This window comes from Dasypus novemcinctus, chromosome 20 (genome assembly GCF_030445035.2).
Source record: "Dasypus novemcinctus isolate mDasNov1 chromosome 20, mDasNov1.1.hap2, whole genome shotgun sequence".
NCBI classification, from domain to species: domain Eukaryota; kingdom Metazoa; phylum Chordata; class Mammalia; order Cingulata; family Dasypodidae; genus Dasypus; species Dasypus novemcinctus.
This window is the reverse complement of record NC_080692.1, coordinates 17,797,608-17,819,552: the sequence shown is the minus strand read 5'-3', so window position 1 is coordinate 17,819,552 and position 21,945 is coordinate 17,797,608. Positions and strand designations below refer to the sequence as shown.

At 51.2% G+C, this 21,945-nt stretch overlaps 1 protein-coding gene across 1 annotated transcript in view; it reads left to right on the top strand.

The window, feature by feature from the left end:
• CACNA1C (calcium voltage-gated channel subunit alpha1 C) overlaps positions 1 to 21,945 on the top strand; it is a 628,569-nt gene that overhangs the window by 554,501 nt on the left and 52,123 nt on the right. The window contains exons 31-32 of the mRNA XM_058282508.2: positions 19,818 to 19,901; positions 20,581 to 20,664. Of these exons, the coding sequence (XP_058138491.1) occupies positions 19,818 to 19,901; positions 20,581 to 20,664 (168 nt within the window). The remainder of the gene's footprint in view (positions 1 to 19,817; positions 19,902 to 20,580; positions 20,665 to 21,945) is intronic.

Genomic DNA, 21,945 nt, shown 5'->3' with positions numbered 1-21,945 from the left:
AGAAACTATGCCCATAGGCTGGCAAACCAAACCTCTCCAGGCCCAAGCCCCCAGCCCTACTCAGGGCTCTGCTGAACTCTTTGCCCATCTCATCAGTTTGAAACCGACCTCACATAACAACCCCAGCCGGGGATGAATTTGCTCAGCGCTCAGTGCTCCAGCCTCTGGGGACCCCCTGTTCCCTGCCTTGGAGGCTGCGTCACCACTCCCTAGCACCGATACAGGGAGAACGGGACTTGCAAATTCTCATACTTGGATCCTTTTCAGCAGCTTCTAGAAAAAAAGGTGGAGGGAGAAGATTAGAACCATTGACTGAGCAAGGCAGGACAGCGAAATTTGGCTTACCTGGCAAGTTGCATGATCTTTGTCCTCCCTGACCAGCCCCAGCTCATTGTCCTGGATAATGGAGGAGCAGATTGGTTTAAACAGCACCTTCTGTCTTCAGGCTCCGTAGACAGGTCAGAATCCTGGCAGCCATTGGCCTGGGATTCACAACAAGGGAAATTACTTCTGAGAGACCAGCAACTCAGTGACCCCCTTGGCTATTGCAACACCTTTTGGAGAGCAGCAAGGAGGAAAGGGTTGGTTCTAGGAGAATGGTACGGTTACCATTCTCTGACTCTGTAGTCCCAGTGTATTTCCTGCCATACCAAGCTATGAGCCAGCATCTTTCCATGTCAGTGCTCTGCTTGGTACTTTCCAGAAAGAGATAAACAAACTTTGAGGGGCTTGAAACGTAATATTCTAACAATGCTGATTCTTCCTCTCACTCCTAAAGAATGAATGCCTAGGGATCTTGGCTAGTTTTCAGAGAATAAGATTCCTAATGGATGCCGTTTGGTGATAATGATGGTGTTTCCCAACTTCCTCCAGAGCAGCAAATATACTCTATTTCTCTCTCCTTTCCCAGCCCACTCCCATTTTGGGGCATAAACTTTGTCCAGGCCTAGAGAGGACTACTGATTGCCCTGGCACCTCTGCAGGGCCCACGGTATCTCCACCCACTTAGGGTACCATTCCAAGCCATGCGGTCAGGAGCATGGGCTCACCCCACACACACCCTCTTGGCAGCATGACTGTGTGAGGCTGGGAATGCAGGATCACTGCCGAGCTGGGCTCCGATCTCAGATGACAGCCTCACAGTAGGGAAACTGGCACCATTTCATCTGGTTTCATGACACATATGGTTTAAATATTTCAAAGCCTTGAGTCATTCCACAGTTGACTCAGATGTGTTTCTGATGCAGTCTGCAGAGCCCTGCAATGGACTTTCTGAATCATGTCTCATGGCACAGCTGTATTGGGCAAACCTGCCCTAGGAAGCAAATGAAACTGACACTTCCAGGGGCCTTGGACTAAAAGACCCTCTACCTAAATCCTGCAGTTCAAGAAACAAGCCTAGGAAGTAACTGGGGCTCTAAGTTAGGGTGGTTTAAACCGTAAACTGCCTCCTGGGCTCTCAGTCATTGGGTTTCTTTAATGAAAAATTGGGATAAAACTAGAGAGACTTCCCAAAGAAGGAAGAGAGCCATCCTGATGCTATTTGCCTTCCATGCCCACCAGAGTCAATCTGCACCATAATGAGAAAGGAAAATGGATCTTTTCTATGAATACCCCTAAAGGGACTTCGGTATTAGAGGCGTAAAGTTCACTGGATGTGGCTGGCCAAGGAAAGTTGGTCAGTTGGAGGGGCCTTGAAGAGAGCAGGGTGCCCGGGGTTCTTGTTAGTATGCTTCTCATTCAGAAGACTCCAATGCAAGCATACCCAAATTTTCCAGAAAACAACACCAGAAACTACTTGAAGTTCTGGTCGAAATATCTGGCTAGTTCTGGCCCAAGAGCCAATGGCTTCTAACAATGACCTCAAATACGTAACAGTTTTCATATGTCACCATTAACTAGGATTCTATTCTACACTGTTAAGCATTAGCTGTAAAAGGACAGTTTAGCAGCAAAGATGTGGAAGAGTGATATTAATCATAGCCAGGAAGTAATTATCTGAGATTGTCCCTGCTTGACTTTTCTCTTCTTATCCTTTTAGTCTCTCTAGTTGGTTGACTGATTGATTGGTAGGTTGACTGGTTGGTTGGTATTCTTGTTTCATTCTTTCATTGTCTTTATGGTGACTGATGTTCCCTATGTCGGCATTTCTATCCTTTCTCCTCTCCACTCCATGGGAAACTAATTTATTCAAGTAAATCCATGCCCTAAATCCAATTGCCCCACTCCTTGAATTCGCACTCTGCTCCAAATAGCAGGGCAGTGGGTCAGGAAGAGACAGACACACAAAGATAGAGGCAATAGCAGTGAACAGAAACGGGTTCAGAGAAACTCAATCCCCCCCGAAACGTTGGGGCATCTGTGGTGATGGTATGAAAAGAGCGAGATAGATAACAGTAGTATTGATTTGAGTGCCTAACAATAAACCCAAGGAAGGCCAGAAATTCCTTCCCTAGAAGTAACAGGAATTATTTGGAGACTACTAGATGCTCTCTGGTCCTATGTGGCATGCAGGACCAAGTGGTCAGCATGAAAAAAGTTGTGTTTGGATCGTCTGAGGGTAACTAAATAGCTGGATCAACCTCCTACCCTGAACTGAAGTTTATTAGCTAAGACAGAAAAATAAATCTGATACCCTTTATAATAAGCACCAAAAAATATTCAATGCCTAGGAATAAACCTAACAAAAAATATGTAACATCTCTACAAAGGAAACTATAAAATATTCTAGAGGAGAATTAAAGGAAGCTTAATAAATGGAGAGATAGATCCTGTGTGTGAACTGGGAGACTTGACTTTGTAAAGATGTCATTTCCCCTCAAACGTATCCATAGATTCAGTAGGATCTCAACTAAAATTCCAAACTGAACTTCACACAAGGTGAGGGAGGCAGAGAAAAAGGGAGCTACACAGCAAATCCTTGATGGCCAGTAGGATGACCCCGGGTGTTCCCAGAGCTTTAGCCCATTTTAGCACAGCCACAGAGTGGGGGAGGGCAGAAACCTGGTTCAGGGAGCAATGACAAGCACAGCTACTCCACTGTCAGCTAGAGGTTGATGGTGTCAGTAGTTAGCTGTCTGGGATTGGCCACTGGTGACCTCTCAGCAAAAGGGAAAGAATTGCTAAAGGAAAGCCTCCAGGCTTCTCCTCCTTAGGAGAAGTCCATCTGCCCAGGAAGGTAGGAGAGCACCCCAAATGGAAGTTTCCTAACGCAGGTCGTGGAAGGGTGGAGATGCAGGGCCGGCTTGCTGTCTCTGAGACTTACCCCTTCCCCTTGGCTTGAGGCATCCTCATTGGGCTACAGCCAAAGTAGCCACTGCTCACTGCCTTATAGCATCTTCCCCAAGAGGAGGCTGCTGGGAGGTATTTGACGCTGGCAGCTCTCTGTGAGAGAGCCTTGGCCTCCCTTCTTTGCTTTCTCCCAGCCTGAGAATAGTCCAGATGAGAATGGAACCCAAAGTGAAACCACTGATTGACCATCCTTGCCCCCAACCTTCTTCAGTAACAACATCCAAAGCCTCAGGGCTCACTTTCTTGTTGCAGTTCTCTTGGCCACTGGACCAGCACTCTCCAATGGAGCTTTCTGCCGTATTGGAAAGGGTCTCTATTTGCACTGTCCTTAACAGCACCTGTGGCTAGTGAGCACCTGAAATGCGGCTTGGATTAACAGAGGAAATGAATTTTTAACATTATCTTAATTAATTGCCACTTAAATAACCAGCCAGTGGCTGGTGGCTACTGGATCTAGCAACCCAGTTCTACCTCCTGCTTCTTTCCCATGACATTCCTCTCTTACCTGTCTTGGCTTCCACAGCCTGGCTGCTCTGGTGTCCCATGAAACCAGATCATATATCTCATCCTCCCTACCCTCTCTCCAGGTGATCATTTTCTACCAGATATTGACTCACACCTAGTGGATCCCCTTCTGAGGGATAAGCCAGTCTCTCTTCCTGCAATCCCCCAGGATGGATTTTCTCCTGACTCGGTCGCTTCTCCCAGTCATCCCTGAGTGTCCCTGTCCTTGCTCATAGGGGCTTAGGCCCTTCTGCTGCAGGTTCTGCCCCACCCAGGTCCTGAGCTGATCCCAGTTAGGGCAGGGAGTACTTTGGGAGTGGCCCACTCATAGGTGTGGTCTGGAATGAGTCCTACTGCTGTAAGCCCATGTGGGGTGTGCCCTGGTGAGTCCTGGGGTGCCCAGCTCCTCTCTGTCCAAGCCATTGGATTCCTGGCCAGGTTTCCTGATTGGCATGTTAGTGCCCTAGTGAAACTGAAATCTGGGCACCCTAATACCCTACTCGGTCCTTACCCGACCCTTGTCTTTGTACATCCCAGTCACTGGCCAGGGACTTGGTGCCTAACAGCCTTGATGGCACTTGCTTCTGGCCATATCAGGCCCCAGCTCTCGCTCTGCCGGCCTGCTGGCTCTGCCCACTGGCTTCAGCTGCTAGGCTCCTGCATGCCTTGCGGCAAGCCATCTAAGTTGCCTGGCACCTGACTCCTTCTGCCTGCCCCAGACTCAGAGGATATGAACAACACTTCCAGAATATCCACGAACAGGGAGGCTGCCACCGTAGTTTTCCCTTCTTCGGAGGCTTTCCTGAGGCCCCCGTTATTTTTCAGGAGAGAGAAAATGAGGGCGATGACGCCTTGGCATCTTCTCAGAGGGTGGAGGGGCAGAAAGGGGGGAGGCCGGCGGCCACGGCAGATGCTGACAAAGAGCAAGGCCTCCGTCCCTCAGTCTGCTCCCTGAGGAGCCCATCGGTGGGCCCTCAGCACGTCCCTTGGCTGGAAACTAAGGATGAGTCATCGCCAGCAGGTGACCTGGTTAATGAGCGGCCACCAGAATCAGAGCTGCCAGGGCCCAGGGGGGATCAGATGCTTTCTCATCCTCGGGACCACTGCTCAGAGCTCAGCCCTGGTCCAGCCTTGTCAGGCTTCACCCACGTAAGCGATGGCTGAGCTGCAAGAAGGAAGGTCCAGGCAGCTCTGGAGTGGTCCCCTTGGCAGACCCAAGATTGGACTCCCTGCCTGAAGCAGGCCCACTCTTATTCCTAATTGTGGTGCGAGGGCCCACATGGCTTCCAGTGGCCCCCGGAGCAATCTTTTCCCGGCATGCCCTGTTGTCCTTGGAGATGGTCTCAGTGCTTGGGAATGATTGTCAGCCCTGGCTTGGTGGGTATGGGCCCCACGGAGGGGAGAAGCCCATGGGAATACCCTGAGGATGTGATCCGAATGGAAAGCGGCATCCCCAGAGCACTTCTTTTCACTGGGCTTGTGCCAAAAGGGACAGATAAAGGCTGGGTTGGGGCTCTAGGTTGGGGCTCTAGGTTCCCATGTGGACAGAAAGAGGGAAAGCTGGAGAGGTGGGGACCCAGGGAGAGCACTCACCCCACAGAGACTCAACAGGCCAAACTCTTCAGTCGACCCCGTCAGCTCCACCCATGTCTAGAACCTGCCAGTCTCTGGTTTCCCTTTGGCAAGTAGCTTTCTCTCACGACCTAAAGACGGGATCTGCGTACCCTCTGACCGGCTTGGGGTGCTCCAGGGCATCCAGGCTATGCAGATGCAAAGGGGGCCTTCTGAAGCTGGGGCTCCATATGGCAGGGCCCTCAGTTTTAGGCACTGGAGTCCTTGTCCTCCAGGAGTGGGCTGCTCCCATGACAGGGACCGGCGCCTGATGTTCACCTGGCAGGTGGACAGACTGGGGCCGCCCCCTCAGCAGGTGACTCAGACCCAAGTCAAGTGGTAGATCTTCTTGGCTGACCCAGGGAAGAGAAACTCTTCTGACCAGCTTCGAGCTGGGTCTACCTCATTACTCAGGCCGATGTATCGCATTTGCTGGGTGGTTCTCCTCATCCTCCAAAATTAGACATACTGTCTGTCCCCCAGAGGAGACGAGTGGGGAGTCGGCCTAAGAATAGATTCCCAAACCCTGCCAGCAGGGTTTTGACAGGGATGCATGAGTCTGTAATAGAGGAGCTTCTGGGGCACGTGACCTGAGAAGAATGCAGGGCCGCAATTCCTCCCAGGGCCCCTGCCCAGCAACCGGAAGGCCAGAAGGGCCCTGCAGGCCTGAGTCCCTCTGGCCTGGGCCGGGGCCTGCCTCTGGGGGTGGACTCCCTCCCTGAGAGCAGGAGAGACCCAGTGCCCCACACTCTTCCATGGGCTGTTGAGAGAAATTTCAGGACTCTTTATTGAGAGCACAGGAAAGGACCAGGAAAGAAGGAAGGGGAGAGCAAGACGACCACAGGAAAGGATGCAAACCCAGGCCATTTTTTTATGATTCTTATTTATTTTGAAAGCTGAGAATCTTTTCGCACCTAGGTATGTTTTTAACAGATAATTACATTGCCAGCTGAAAGCTACTTTCCCTCCAACTTTCCCTCTGGCTCTGAAAGCACCACTTGCCAATAACTTCCCTCCCCCAATCTATGTCCGCCATACATTTCTGCACGATGCAATAATTTTTGCAAAGCTTTAGTTTTTACTCAGTCAGGTTTTTTGGTTGTGTGTTTTTTTTTTTTTTAAGTTTCTCTGTTTGAGCATCTACTGTCCCCAGACCCCACCAAGAGAGAAAATTCTAGTAGATTAGGAACCAGGAAGCCTAGATCCCACCTTGGCTTCTTCTTGAATGGGCTGTTGTGGACAGGAGGCTGGTTAAGAGGGCGAGGGATAGGTAGTTCATAAAGACTTGCTCTTTCCAGGTCTGTTTCTCTGTAAAGTAGGAAGACTAGGTTGGCAGATCTGGTGGCCTGAATGAGATCATATCTAAAAAGTAACTAAGATGAAACGCAGCAGTGCCCATGCCTGGAGAGTTTTCACCCAACCCTCTAACTCAGTACAGAAAGAAGCTCAGCCCCTGCTTTATAATGCCCTTCTTGCCCATCATCATTTGTAAATGGATCCTTTCACAATTCTGGTGTTCATTTATTCTATTCCTTCAGCCAGATTTCTCCCAAATATCGTAATAAAAACTCAAGTCTCATTTTAATGCATCCATGAGGTTGGATTGTGTAAGACACAGCATAAATCATGCTACCAATGCCTAAAACTATCACTCTCCCTTCCTGCAACTAATGCAACCCATTACTGGGCTTTGTAAGATTTGACCCCAGTTTCTCACCATTTCCTCTCTTTTCTCTGTACTCGGTACCTTGTCATTCATCATGTTATTTATTTTAAGAACCCTTTGATTATGCATTGGTTGGCTAGTGTTTTGCTACAGACTAAAGTTCATCAACAGCCAACAAAAATCTTACTAGGGATGTACTGGGAATGTGCTGGGTACAGGGGAAGCAACAGTGAATACAAGTAAGCTTGCTGGCTCAGACTTGCCAGTCACCCTTTAAAGAATAGACCCCCTGACTGAGTTCATTATCTCATTAATCACAGCAAAACCTGCTGTTCAGCCTACTACTCATATTCCTACATGAAAAGAATAAATCAATAAACACGCTAACCAATTTTGTACCAATTCCTACACCTTAAATTAAGTAACATTCAGAAGCAAGGAGAGAAGGAAATATCACATCTTAAGTGTTTATGATGAACCAGACACTGGGCTAGATACTTTGTCTTCATTGTCTCATTCAGTCCATTAGACAGGTATTATGGCCTCCTATTTTAACATCAGAGAAAGGTTAAGTAATGTGTCCAAGATCACAGATCTAGGTTTTGTTCTTGTTTTTCTTTTTTTAACAAACACCTGTATATTGCTTACTATGTGCCCCACAGTGTTCTAAGCACCTTAATAATATTAACTCATTTGATCATTGTAACAACCCTGGGATTTTAATCCAGGTCTAGGTTATTCAAAAGCCATGTTCTTTCCACTACACCCCATTGAAACAACAAATGGTAACAGGCTGGGATGGTGCTACTTACTCTGTAGGTCCTCAGCAAATGTTAGGTTTTTCCCTTTTATTAATTATTTATTAATTTATTATTAATACTATTCATTTATTATTAATACTATTCATACTATTGTAGGGAAAACAAAGACAAAATGAAAGCAAGCCATTCTCAAGTAAGAGCTCTATGGAAATTAATGTAGTCATTCCATTCCTATGGCCTCTGCTTCCTGCAAGGCGACAAGTCTGGAATTCAGACAAGTAGTCTGACACCAATTGTAAGTTTAGGGGTTTCTCAAAGCCACCTTCAGATTTGATCATTTGCTGAGAGGACTCGCAGAACTCACTGAAAACTGTTATAGTCACAGTTAATTACAGAGAAAGGATGCAAGTTAAAAGTAGCCAAAGGAAGAGACACACAGAGCAGAGGCTAGGAGGGGTCCAAGCAAGAAGCTTGCAGTTGTCCTCTCCCTGTGGAATCATGGATGACATGACCTCCTTCCAGTCGCAGAGTGTGACAACATACACAGAGTATTGCCAGCTAGGGGAGGCTCATCTGAGCCTTTAATGTCCAGAATTTTAACTGGGGTTCGCTCACATACTGCGTACGTGGCTGACCTTAGTCTCCAGCTCCTCCTGGAGGTCAGCCAGAAGTCAGAACTAATATGGCATTGCCCAAAGCCCCTACCAGGAGTCACATTGCTAGGCTGCCCAATGGCCAAAGCCCTCAGGCAAACAAAGACATTCCTATCAGACAGGACATTCCTGGGGCCTAGAGATCATCTCCCAGTAGCCAAGGGCAAAAGCCGAAACTCTCTTTGGGTAAGGTTACTTCTTCACTACACAGCTGGAGATGTAATTTCAGGAGTCAGCACCACACACTGCCCTCTGAAAGTAGAAACTCCAAGAATCCAGTCTAGTAGCCACCATGTCGTGGAAGAGAAGAAGTTGGAGAATCGACAAAACAGGGAGGAAACTGAGAGAGAAGGAAAGAGGAAAGGAAATAAAAAGTGTTAAGAGGCTGAAAGCCAGGTAGGTTAAAATGAGGGTTGAAGAAGAAAATACCATTTCTTAGGACAAGAATATAAGTGAGTTAATCCAGCTGTGAAGGACAGAAACCACACTCTGGGTCTTCTCGAAGCTGAGGAATGACAGAGAGAGGCCACAATGCCGCCCTGCTACCCAGAGGCTAGAGTTTCTTAGGTGTGATATTTCCTTCTTCCATGCCAGCTTCAATAAGCATTGCAAAGGCTCCCAGTCATCCTTCTCCAGAACTAGAAATCCCTTCCCCCGGAGGCACTCAAAGCAAACAGCTTCCAAGAGCTCTGTGGGCATATCCCAAAGGATCCCAGGGCCCTCTCCTGTTCCCAGGATTGGATTTGGAGGCCCCATTTTTCCATAAAGGAAATTTCCAAGACAGACCTCACAAACTGAACTCTTTTGCTAAGAAGTTTCTCCACATAAAAAACACACAGTAAGGGGGGTAGGGTGTACCCCTACCCCCATCCAGTGCTTTAGCAGGGAACAAACACTGTCATAAGTCATCTTCAGGGAAGCAGGTGTGGCTCAAGTGATTGGCTCCTGTCTACCACGTAGGGGTCCTGGATTCGGTTCCTGGGGCCTCCTCGTGAAGGTGAAGGTGGCCCGCACTGCAGAGAGCTGGCCCACACCTCAAACTGGCAACAAGATGATACAACAAAACATACAAAAAAGTCATCTTCATTCCTTCACAATCTTTCCTCTCTTGCCATCCTACTCACCCCATCACCACCATCTCACCTCACTACCATCTCACCTCACCACCACCTCACCTCACCACCACTCACCGCACCTCACCACCACCTCACCCCTCCGCCACCTCACCTCACCGCCACTTTACCTCACCACCACCTCACCACCTCATCTCACCACCACCTCACCTCCACTTCACCTCACTCCACCCCCACCTCACCTCACCTCACCACCACCTCACCTCACCACTACCACCTCACCTCACCTCCACCTCACTTCACCACCACCTCACCTCCACCTCACCACCACCTCACCTCACCACTACCACCTCACCTCACCTCCACCTCACTTCACCACCACCTCACCTCCACCTCACCACCACCTCACCTCACCACCACCTCACCTCACCACCACCTCACCTCACCACCACCTCACTTCACCACCACCTCACCTCCACCTCACCACCACCTCACCTCACCACCACCTCACCTCACCACCACCTCACCTCACCACCACCTCACTTCACCACCACCTCACCTCCACCTCACCACCACCTCACCTCACCACCACCTCACCTCACCACTACCACCTCACCTCACCACCACCTCACATCCACCTCACCTACACCTCACCTCACCACCACCTCACATCTACCTCACCACCACCTCACCTCACCACCACCTCACCTCACCACCACCTCACCTCCACCTCACCTACACCTCACCTCACCACCACCTCACCTCACCACCACCTCACTTCACCACCACCTCACCTCACCACCACCTCACCTCCACCTCACCTACACCTCACCTCACCACCACCTCACCTCACCACTACCACCTCACCTCACCACCACCTCACATCCACCTCACCTACACCTCACCTCACCACCACCTCACATCCACCTCACCTACACCTCACCTCACCACCACCTCACATCTACCTCACCACCACCTCACCTCACCACCACCAGATTACTCATAAAGCACAGTGCATGCAATACAGGAGCTCCCCTCTGTCCTCAGAGGCAAGTCCTCTGCTAGGCACTTAGGACTTTTTCAATCTGGCCCCCTTCCGGCTCTCCAACCTTTATCTCCCCCTAGTTTCATACTCACGCCCTGGGCTTTACTCAAGTTGGACAGTGTCTATACCAGATAATAAAAACCCTACACCTTCCTTCCAGCCCCTGCTCAGATGTGGCGTTCTTTAAGCTGCCTTCCCACATCAGCGCAGCCAGAAGTGGTCTCCACTCTGAATTCCCAGAGCACTTTTTCTCTTTTCTGGCACTTAATCAGAGCTCTCAGTATGAATGCCTTAGCCTTCTAGCAAGACAAGAGAGTCTATGAGCAAGATGACCTCACGCATCTTTCTGTCCCTCCAGTGCTGACATAGTAGCACCTCTGACCTGCCAGATGCTGTACAGATGTTGCCAGGATGGAGGCCACCTAAAGCCGGTGTTCAGGATGGGACTGAGGAGCCCTGTCCCTTACTCACAAAAAGTATTCCAGCCCCGCTATGACAAGCTCTGACACTAAGAGGAAACTGCCTTCAATTCTCCACCCCCCCATCCCCAGGCCACCCCAAGAGCTAAGTTCTCCCCTGGTGGTCCCTGCTGTACGCTGGAGGGGAAAGTGGAGATGGAAGGCACAGAGAGTGGCCTCTGCCACCTACAGCCATCACCTGGCCGAGCACTGCAGCACCTGGTTCCATGGTCACCTAAATTAGGAAATACTGGCTTAAATTTAATGACACAGATTTCTTTCCTGCAGAACTTGGTTTTTAATAGGTGAATCGTCCTGAGGTTGCCCCAGGTCAGAGCTCTGGAGTAAAAGCTATGGGATTCCATATTTCCTGAGGAGAGGTCCTTTGTTTTTGTTTATTACATTGGGAGATTTTTTTGTGATGCAAATTAGCATTTCATAGATCTAATGTTCCACTGAGCACAGTTTGGGAAAGGCTTAGCTGAGGAATACCTTTTGTGGTCAGTGTTCAATGTAGCTAAAACTACCATTAGAAATGGGACCATATCTTGGATTGTGTGATTTTCTGTTTCCTCACTCACCTGGAAAGTTCAGCTTTTAAAATGAAAACCCCAAGATGAAGCAGGAATCTTTTCTTTTTAAAAACTATACGGGAAAGTGGATATGGCTCGAGCAGTTGAGCGCCTGCTTCCCACATGGGAGGTCCCAGGTTCGGTCCCCGGTGCCTCCTAGAAACAAAGACAAACAACAAGCAAACAAACAAAAAACCAACTCAGGGGAGCCTATGTGGCTCAGTGGTTGAGCGCCGGCTTCCCACACACGAGGTCCCGGGTTCAATACCTGACCCCAGTACTTAAAAAAAAATTATACGGAGACTTGGACATTCTTTTAGGCTGGTGGAAATCGCTGATGTCACTACGAATGTCCAAATGCCCCCTCGAGGGCTGTGCCATGTCCCCCACTGAGAACCACTGCCATAGGCTAAGGTCAGACTTCATTTAGCTTCATTTAATTTAGTTGAAACCTATTTATGCAAGCTGTTAAAAAAAACCTACATGCCTCCCACCATCCATGGAATCCCCTAGAAGCAGCAGTTCACCACTTAGCTCTCATTAAAAGAAGCAGGAAAGGGGAAAGGAAGGGCTTAACAAGTCCACCCACCCCTGCCCTCCGACAGCAGCCCTGAGCCCAGAAGCCCATATGCATCATGGGAGAGCCCGCCTGGCTCTGAGCGGCCTGATTGGCGAGGCGGCTCTACCTTGATTATTATTTATTTGTGCCATGCACACGGGGTACCTGAGCCCGAGCAGCGCGTGCAGACAGGCGCAAATGGGCTTGGTCGGGGAGGGCCCCCCGCCGCAGCTCTCCTACCTGGGGACTTGCATATTGTTGCAACATTGTGACAGGCTTCTTTCTCTCCTGCCTGGCTCTTGTGAGCTTTAGAGTCGCTATGAATGATAAAAAATAATTACACAGCTGGCATAAAGCCTTCGTGTGGGAAGGGTAGTATTAGCTATTACGTTTAATTATTTAATATGGAAAATTACTCACGCCGTGTAAAAAAGCCCGCTGGCGAAGTGCGCGGTGGTTCCCTTCTCCGTCCCTGCCCCTGGGGAAGAACCTGGAATGCGCAGAGGCTGTCGGGGGCAGGGGCCCTGTGGCCTTGACCCCGACCCGCTCAGACCCGGCCCCTGCTCTGCAGATTCCGTGATGCACGAGGCTGCGGGGCCGTGGGAGGAGGCAGCCAGCAGGGCCAAGGAGGCTTCCCGCCGAGCAGGGACAGAACAGCAGTGACAGTCCCCGCGGGCCCTGAGGACTCGGGCTGTGCCCCACTCTCCAGGGGCCTTCCAGGCCTCCTAGCAAATGATCCCCAAGGCCTGGGAGCGTGTGCGCTGGTGCTGTGCCCACTTCCCAGAGGAGGAAGCTAGGGCTCCCGGCGCTGAGGGACTCCCGCCCTCAAGGCTCCTCTCCGGAAGGGGAAGCAGTAGATCCTGCACCCGCACTTCGTGCACCCATGTGGGTGCGGAGCGCTGGCCCCGAGGACCTCGGCCGTCACACCTGCCCTTTCGGTCAGGTAGGGCCTGGGGACACGGACAAGGGGATATGGGAACGGGGGAGCCAAAGAAGGGTTTTCAGCAGGCGAGGGGCCCGTCAGCCCGGATCTGTTTTTTTGTTTTTGTTTTTTTTTTCAGTTAGGCCAGTAGTTTATTCAGGTAGGGAGGGAAGAGAAATAGGAGAAAATAACAGAGCAGGGGTCCCAGGTAGAGAGGAAGGGGGTGAAAAGGGGTAAAGAGGGCTGATTTACAAGCTACAATTGCCCATTATAGATTCTAAATGCCCAGGTTTACTTGCGTGGCCACAGGGCAGAGGGAAAATGGCGAGAGCAGCGCACAGAGGACAGGACAGGTCCAGAGACGAGAGAGCGGGCGATTTCCCGGCCTGGGTTTTGGAACGCTCTAGGGCCAGGAGGTCAGAGGCGCTGCAGGCAGGCAGGACTCACGCGGTTACCAAGGCACCCCCGCCTCTTCTCGGCCTTTCCTCCTCCAACCAGCTCTTCCTGCACTTCATGCTGCCTTCATTCGCCTGCACGAATCGCCCTGTGCCTGCCCAGCCGTGCCCTGGCCTGGGGTCGCACCCACTGAGCAGCCCGGGCTTGGAGTCCTTGCAGGAATGGGCAGATTGCTCCCAGCACGAGCAGCATGAGCAGCTTTGGGGATGGCACCTCTCCCTGGGTGCAGAGGAGGGCAGGAAAAGAACCTCAGGGGATGCCCCAAGATGCTTTGCCCCGCACCCCAGTTTTCGCCTGCTCCCAGGGAGGCCGATCTCAGGCCTCAAGAGATGTGACTCCCCTGCCAGACCTGGCTCGGCTCCCGGGCCTCGCTTGCTCGCTAGGTGGTGCCGAGGTCAGCAAATGAACTTGGGAACGTTTCTGCTGAGGAAAAAGGAAACAGCTTCATGGCAGAGAGAAATCGGAGCCCCAGGCTGTGCAGTTGAAAGCGTGCCTCCCGGGGGGTGTGGTCCTCTAGCGGTGAAGGGCGCAGCCTCCGTGCTCGGGCCGCTTCTCCTCCCAGGCAAGGGTAGGTCACAGGGAGTGCCAGCGCCTGGCCCTCGGCTCACTCCTGCCTTTTGGTCTCACCACCCCAGGGCTGCCTGCAGTGGGTGCCTCCAGGGCCCCTGAGCGAATGCATCACCCCGGGAGAACTGGCAGGGACGCGGGGAAGTCTGCCCTCCCTGGGCCACTGGGCGCCCGCCTGCAGCTGTGCACTCCTGTGCGCTCCTGTGCGCTCCCACTAGGCCTTCTCCATGAATGCAGCTCATTTCCATGATTACCGTGCTGCCTAAATGGCATCCTAATGTAATACGATTTGGATTATCTCTGCTTGGTGTCACTTACCAGCATGTTCCACGATGTTCCGTGGGATCAGCCCTCCCCAGATGCACGCCGCTGCCCTGCCCGCCGGGGCCTGCCCAGCTCCCCTCTGTCCCGGGAGAGGCTCTTCCGGGGACTGGCCGCTGCCCGCACCCCCATCTCTCTCTCTCCTTTTCTCTCCCCCTCTCGCTTTCTCCCCACCTCCTGCCATCTCCTGCGTTTTTCCATCCCTTCCTTCTCCTTCTCTCCCTCCTCCTCCTCTCCTCCTCCTGCCACCTGCCTCAAGCGACCATCCCCAACAACCCCCTCCTCCAATCTTCATCTTCTCCTGTGATTTTCTCTCTCCTCAGTCATGGCCGCCTCTGGGCAGGTGGTACTTCTCATTTCTCTCCCTCTCAGACCGTCAGCCTTCCCTGCCTTTCCCGGTCCTTCCCGCTCCCCGTCTCCCTTCCAGCAGCCTCACCTCCCATCCCAGCTCGGGTCTAGACAGCCCTGCCCAGGTGTTGCTCCCCCAAAGCCCGCAGCCCCGGGCTGGAGGCCCCCGACAGACTGCAGTTCCCCTCGGCTTCCCTGCCAGGGGCAGGAAACATTTCCTGACCACCTCCCATTTGTCCCTCTGCTTTTTACCCTCTCTCTGCAGGGCCCAGATGAAGTGGGTTATACAGGCAGGCAGGCAAAGACGTACAGAAAAAATTAAAAACAAGGGGTGGCAGCAAAAGAATTTTTTACCCCAGAATTCCTAAAAATAAACAGCACCATCCCCAGGTAGAAACGAAAATGTGTGGAGGGTTTCGTTGTGAATATCTTCTTACCACCAACCTGTTTTTGGAGCTAAGAATCCAGAATTCAAGGTCAAAGGCCATTCCTTCTCCCATACCATCCTGCTCTCCAGAACCAGGAAGGGAAAACAGACCCGCTGGGCAGAGCTCCCCTGACTTCCCCACCCTCTAGAGGTCAGGAGAGTGGCCTGGGTCTACCCCCGCAGGAAGAGTGGTCTCGAAGAACCTGCTAATTAAGCGATGACAAGAGCCTGAATCCGACAGAGCGAAGCCTTGACAAGCTGCACGCTAGCACCAATCTCAGCTCGTGCCAGCCAGATTCCATTTGAGAGTCTTAGGATAGTCACGCTGCTCATCACTGACCCAGACGATGGGCAAAAAAGGCCCCAGAGACAGGTAAGAGGTGAGCTCAGAGTTCTAGGACCTTCCACTTCTTTCACACACCTGGGCTTTGCTTGCCCCTCTATTCAGTCAAAATGGAAACCCATGACCCTACTCAACGAGGAGAGAGGCAGATCAGCTCTAGTCAGTAGACCAGGCACAGTTCCAAGGGCTTTCATTGTTTCATTTCATCCTCACCATCACCCTCTGGTTATCCCATTCTATAGGTGGAGAAACTGAGGCACAGAGAGATTAAGTTACATGCTCAAGGTTATGTGGCAGGGACGGGGCTAGAACCCAAACAGCCTGTCTGTCTCAGGGGGCAGGCTCACAACCACTGCACTGTAATATCTCTTTCGACTTGGAGTGTCTCCACTGACAGAGGCGAATGAGGGCACAGACAATCCAAAGGAGAGAAACTCCAAAATTCACAAGCCTTGACATGAACCACAGGACACTTTGGCAGCACATTTGCCTTCCTAAGAATGATTTGCGGAAGCTCATGTCCACTTGATGGCCACTGTCTCAGCACACGCCAGCCAGGGAGGGACGGTGCCCGGCAGTCAGGAGCGGAGCTGCTGGCCCAGGGGACCAGCAGGCAGGGGCTGCTCGTCAGCCAGGCAGAGCAGCAGGAGGACGAGAGGAGAGCCCCATCTCCTGACCTCAGCTCCAGAGGCTGGGAATTTGAAAGGGGGAAACCATCCGTGTCTGTAGAATTGGGAGATGAAAGGAAGAGGCTTCCAGCCCTGAAAACACACTCCCTTCTGGATGATCAGCCCTGCTGGGCGCTGCAGAGCTGGGCATGATGGGGTTTGGTTTGCCACTTTGGGAAAAGCCAGCAAAACCCTTAACCATTTGGGACCCAGGCACCAGGGAAAGAAGGAGAGAGAGGCAACTTAGCTCTGGGGCAAACTGCTTTTGTAACAAAAAATAAGTCTGTGATTTTTCCCCCACCCTCCCTCCTCCAATAAATTCTCAAGACCTCGATGGCCAATGGATTCCAGCAAATGAGGGGGGCGGGCAAAAAAGGGCATGCACATGCATGCGTGTGTGCGTGCAAGAAAGAAAACACCAAGCTCTTAAACTCCAGAGAGAGTGGGGAACAAACGGCTCCTCCCAGGTCCTATCCACGTCGGGTTTTGGCCAGGGGCCGCTCTGGACCACCTGGGGACTCCAGTGGAGGCTATGCTGGGAATGGGTGTGCGCAGGGTGGAAGGGAGGGGCTGCTGGCAGGGTGGAAGGAGGCGGACAAAGAGCAAAGAGACCTGAAGCTGGCTCGTGGGTTGGGGAGGTGGGGGGGGGGGGGAGATGGGGGACGGGTCAGGGCAAAAAGCTGCCTCTTAAAGGGATTCTGTCACCCACCACCTGAGACACACTCCCTCACCCTTAGTTTCCAGCTGTGGGTAAAGCACCCAAGCACTGGGTCCACAAAGCCATACCAAGAACCATACCAGAGAGGGCCTTGCCAACAAGGGAGCGAGTTGGTTTCTGCCGCCAGGGGAAGTCCTGGCTCTGGGTCCACCAGGTAGCTTGCCATAGGACAGAGAAGGTGCCCAAGGGCCTCCGTTAGCACAGCATGGGAGCGAGGCAGGAGGCTTCTCCGAGCCCCGCCGACCCATGGGAAGCTGGCACGGAGCTGCTGGGAGAGGAAGTTGAGTGCCTTATGGGGTTTCTTTATTTCCTTCTGCACATACACAGGAAATCCAAAATAAATGACCATGAGTGACAGGAGGGTGACAGGGTCCCTTTAAGTCTCCGGCTTTCCCCTGGTGCACACCAGCCAGTGGCCAGCGCTCCGATTAACCTCCCTGTGTGTCCATCTGGTTTCCAACACGTTGCCTCCGCCCTGCTCTCTGCCTGTCTTCCTTCCATTTTCTCCTCTCTCAGAGGTGTTGCAGAGCAAGGCCACCTTACCGTTTTGTTTCAGGTGCCTCTGGTGGATGAAAAGATTCCAACGCATTCTCTTCTCTCACCTTCCCACCTTTTCCCAACTTCCCCTCTCTCCCGCTGCCTCCCTACCCAAATAACGTTTTGTTACACGTTTTCTAGGCTAGGTGTGGGACACTCCTGATTTCTGCTCTTGTTCCTGCTTCTCTCCCTTCTCTTCCTTGACATCCCTCCCCTTCCCTTCTGAGATAGCTCTGCTCACAGTGAAGGCATTCGTAGCTAGAGACATTACCCCAGTGTTTCCCAAAATCTGATTTTAAAACCATGCATATTAATAGTCTGTTGGGGTCTCCGTTCTTTACCTCCCCCTCCCAAGTCAGTATTTTCCATTTGCCCTACAAATGATATCTGAGAACCTGGGAGGGAATTGGTTGTTTCCTGCTCATAGCATGTGGCTTGGGTGGAAGAGAAAATTCCTTCTCTGCCTGAAAGTCTCTGCTATATTCAAAAACTGCTCTGGGAAGCCAACAGGACCCTCGAGCTGACCCTCGCCTAACCCACGCCCTGGCCAACCTCTGCTCTCCAAGTCTGGCTGTCCAAAGTCTTGGCGGTGGCGTCTCTGTTTTCTTTTGGCAGGAATGCCTGGGAACCGAGAGGCCCTTTTGCCAGTGACCTGACCTCCCCCACTAAGAATAAACAGTGCTGGGACAGCATGCCTTGCAGTCCCCCTAGAAAGAGGGCATGGCTGGGAAGTGGGGAGGTTAAGGGGTCTGGAGAGAGCCAGGGGAAACAGGAGAGCACCAGACTCTCGGCTCTTGAGTAAAAGAGAGTTGGCAGCCATCAGGAGAGCTAGGAAGTGATTGAGACTTTTAGCACATCCAGTACTTTCATGCCTGTTCACTCATCTCTAGAATTCCATGTCCTGGAAGCCCCACTAGTTGCTCAGGAAAATTATGGGCCTGCTAAACAAATATGGTCCAGCCCCATCCTGTTGTCCCCTTTGCAGAACATTCCCTGGAAAACTAAAGGAGCTAATGTTCCAGGTCCTTTCCACACAGTGGGGAATAGGACTCTCCTGGACTGTGGACATATAGCCCCGGCAGTCCCAGAGCATCCCTCTCCAGGCTCCCACACTTCCTAGAGAGGCAAACTGTCCAGGCTGGTTTACAGATCAGCCCTTTGTAAAGAGTTCTCCCACCCACGACTCCTGGGATCCTCTAGGGAATCTGGCAGTGCCCTTCCCTTGGTTGACCAGTTGCCCAAGTACCTCCCAAAGCCTTTCAAATACATTCATCTTCCCTGTTCTCCAAAGATTCTGTAAAGTAAGTAGAATCCATGTGTGCAGGACAGAGTGGTGGAGCCAGAACACTGGCCTTCTCTGTCTGGGCCAGAATCTCTCCTCCATGCCACCACTTTCTCCTCCTAAGGCAACTGTGTGCCCGTACCCTCCCCCAGCCTGTCCCGACCAACCTTGGTTCTCGGGAAAGGCTTACCTTATTCACTTTGGGATGTAAGTGACTGATGCCCTTTCTCAGTGGCATTTGCAGTTCAGCAGGTCCCTATATCAGAATGATGTTTTTGGGAGAGGAGCCTGGATGTTGCGCTCCTGAAATCACTGATGTCCCATCCGACAGTGCCAAGCTGGGAGCCTGTCTCTGCTCCAGTCTCCTTGCCCCGCCCCTGGAAACACTAGGACCCATCCGGTGCAGGAGCAAGGACTACCCTGACACCATCTTCACAGAGTTCTGACTCTTAGAGATATTGTTTGAACCATTTGATCCTCTGGTGACTTCTGAGCTTTATGGGAGCCTCCTCGGAGCCCCGTCATCCTGGCCTTCAGCTGCCCCACCCAGATGGCCGTGGTTTTTAAGGGCCTTTTAAGCTCTCAGCTCATCTGTAGGCCCGTCACCTCTAAGAGGCCACACCTCTGGGTTCCCTCCCTCCAGACAGGCCCTCCCGGGGCAGTAGAAGAGGCTGACGGTGGACTGAAAGGAGAGACCAGCCTGTCCCCGAGCCATCCCGGCGGGCGCCACCCTGCCCCTCGTGCCCACACCCGCCCTGCCCTGCTAGGAAGTGGAAAGGGCCTCTGCGGAGGGGGGTGGCGAGGCGGGGAGGGCCTGTAGGACAGGGGGGCTGTGCGACCAAGGGAAGGTGGGGCAGACGCCTCCCTGCCGCTCCCCTCCCTCCCGGGCTCCCGGCCCCGCTGTGGGCCTGCGGAACTCCAGCAGCAGCTCTGAGATGCCTGGACAATGATTCTGATGGATGGTGATGTTGCTCAGTTCTTGTCTGTCTAACATTCCTTTTTAATCCCCATCCTGCCTGCCCCTCCCTTGTGTAGGGTTACTTTAGTGATCCCTGGAATGTTTTTGACTTCCTCATCGTAATTGGCAGCATAATTGACGTCATTCTCAGTGAGACGAATGTGAGTATACCTCTGCTCTACCCAGGAAACCTCCTCCTTCCTTCCTTCTCTGCCTTCTTCGTTTCCCTCTCTCTCGCTCTCACTCTCTCTCTTTACTTCCTTTTATTTATTTTTTTAATTTCCTGTTTTTACCCCCCTCCAGTCATGCTTTTTATTGAACCTGCCGTCGTCCTCCTGGGGAAAAAAAGTGGGAGCTTCTCCTCTTTTTTTCCTCTTGTCCCAGCTCTGCCCTGCTGTGCTGGCCCCAAGTGCACAGAGCTGAGCCGGAGGGAGCAGGTGCAGAAGGGCCGGCTCCCCTCCCAGGCGGCCACGTCCAAGTGTAACCCTGAACTAACCCAGCTTTTGTCAGGCCTCTCCACCCTGTGAAACCCAGGTTACCCAGGTTTGAGCCGCCAGAACTGTAGAGTGGTAAGAGAGTATTTAATATGCCCACGTAACCTCTTTCTTTTCTCATTTTTTTTCTCTTCTCTCCCTCCTTTCATGCTTTTTTTTTTTCATTTTTCCTCTTTCTTTTGTTTTGTTCTCCTCCTTTGTTGTTGCTTTTGGTTTTTTCCTCCTCTTTTATTGTTGCCTTTGTTTTTTGTTTTGTTTTGTTTGTTTTTTTGTTTTTTTGTTTTTGTTTTTTTCCCCTCTCTCTCTCTTCTCTCTCTCTTTTCCTCGGCTTCTCTGCCCCATGCAGCACTATTTCTGTGATGCATGGAATACATTTGACGCCTTGATTGTTGTGGGTAGCATTGTTGATATAGCAATCACCGAGGTAAACGTAAGTACATGGCGTCTGTACCTAACTGTCCGTGCCTGCTCTAACACTCATTTGTCTTTCCCCATTTTTTAAAATTCATTTTATTTATTTTCTCCTCCCCACCTCCTTAGTTTAATTTAGGCTTTTTTTTTTTATTTGTTTGTTTGTTTAAATTGATTTAAAGGACTTTTTGTTCTTTTTGCTTTATTTTGAAACACCTGGGCTCTTTTTTTTTTTTTTTTTCAACTTTTGGAACGAGTTAGGACTCCCCCTTTCCTTTTAAGTTCTGATTGCTGCATCTTTTTCTTCTCCCCTTACAATCAGCCTGGCATGACTTACACTGTATAGGAGGATGCAGCTATGGGAATGAATCATGGGGTGAGAAAAAGAAAGGATATATGCAATTTTCGGGAAGCTGCTGAGGCAGGGACCCAAACCTCCTCTAACCCCATCCCCCTACCTTCACCTCCAAGCCTCTGACTATCCCCCTCTTACTGTTCCACACCCACAGCATCTTGGAAAGCAGCTCTCACAAACTAGCACACCCAGATTTAAGGCTATGACTTTGCCTGCATCATCAGCCTTAGCCTTCCCTCGCCCAAGGATTATCCCATTATATTCACACTGGATGGGCTCCATTTCAATTTAACATCAAGCAGCCTGGCCCCTCCAGGCTCATTCCAGAGAGAAGAGGAGAATAAGTCATGTTAGTTTCCTTCTTAAACCTCTCCTCTCAGGAGAAGCTAAAAAAGCCAGGTGGTTGGGTGATCTGCTGAGAGCTCTTTGGGTCTTTCCTCCCACTTGCTGTGGAACTGGTCTTGATGTGAGTGAGCACTTCACTCCCGCATGAACCTACCATGGTGAACTGCCTCTTACACTTGCCCCTGACACCGCCCATCACAATTCTGCCCCTGGTTCCCTAGCCTCAGACAGAGCCCAGTCCCTGCACTTCAAGACCTCCTGCCATGTGTCACCTCCCCCCACCAAGAGTTGCCTCCTCCTATACAGTTCCAACCAGTTCCTGCACATGTCTTTTTGTTACCTGGCATGTTTAAATCTTCTCTCTTTATCTATAGTCAAGCCCTCTTACGGTTAGTCTTTAACATATGTTGTTTTATTTATTTTTGTCATTATTTTTCCTTAATCAAGAGACTTGGTAATGTTTGCACAAACCTTTGATGCACTGAACCATTGAATAACAGCACGGAGCAGACGCTTTAGAGTTTTATCTGAGATGTTTGAAACTACCCCACCCACCATCTTCCCCACTATCCTCCCCCTCCTCTCTGCTCCATCTTCTCC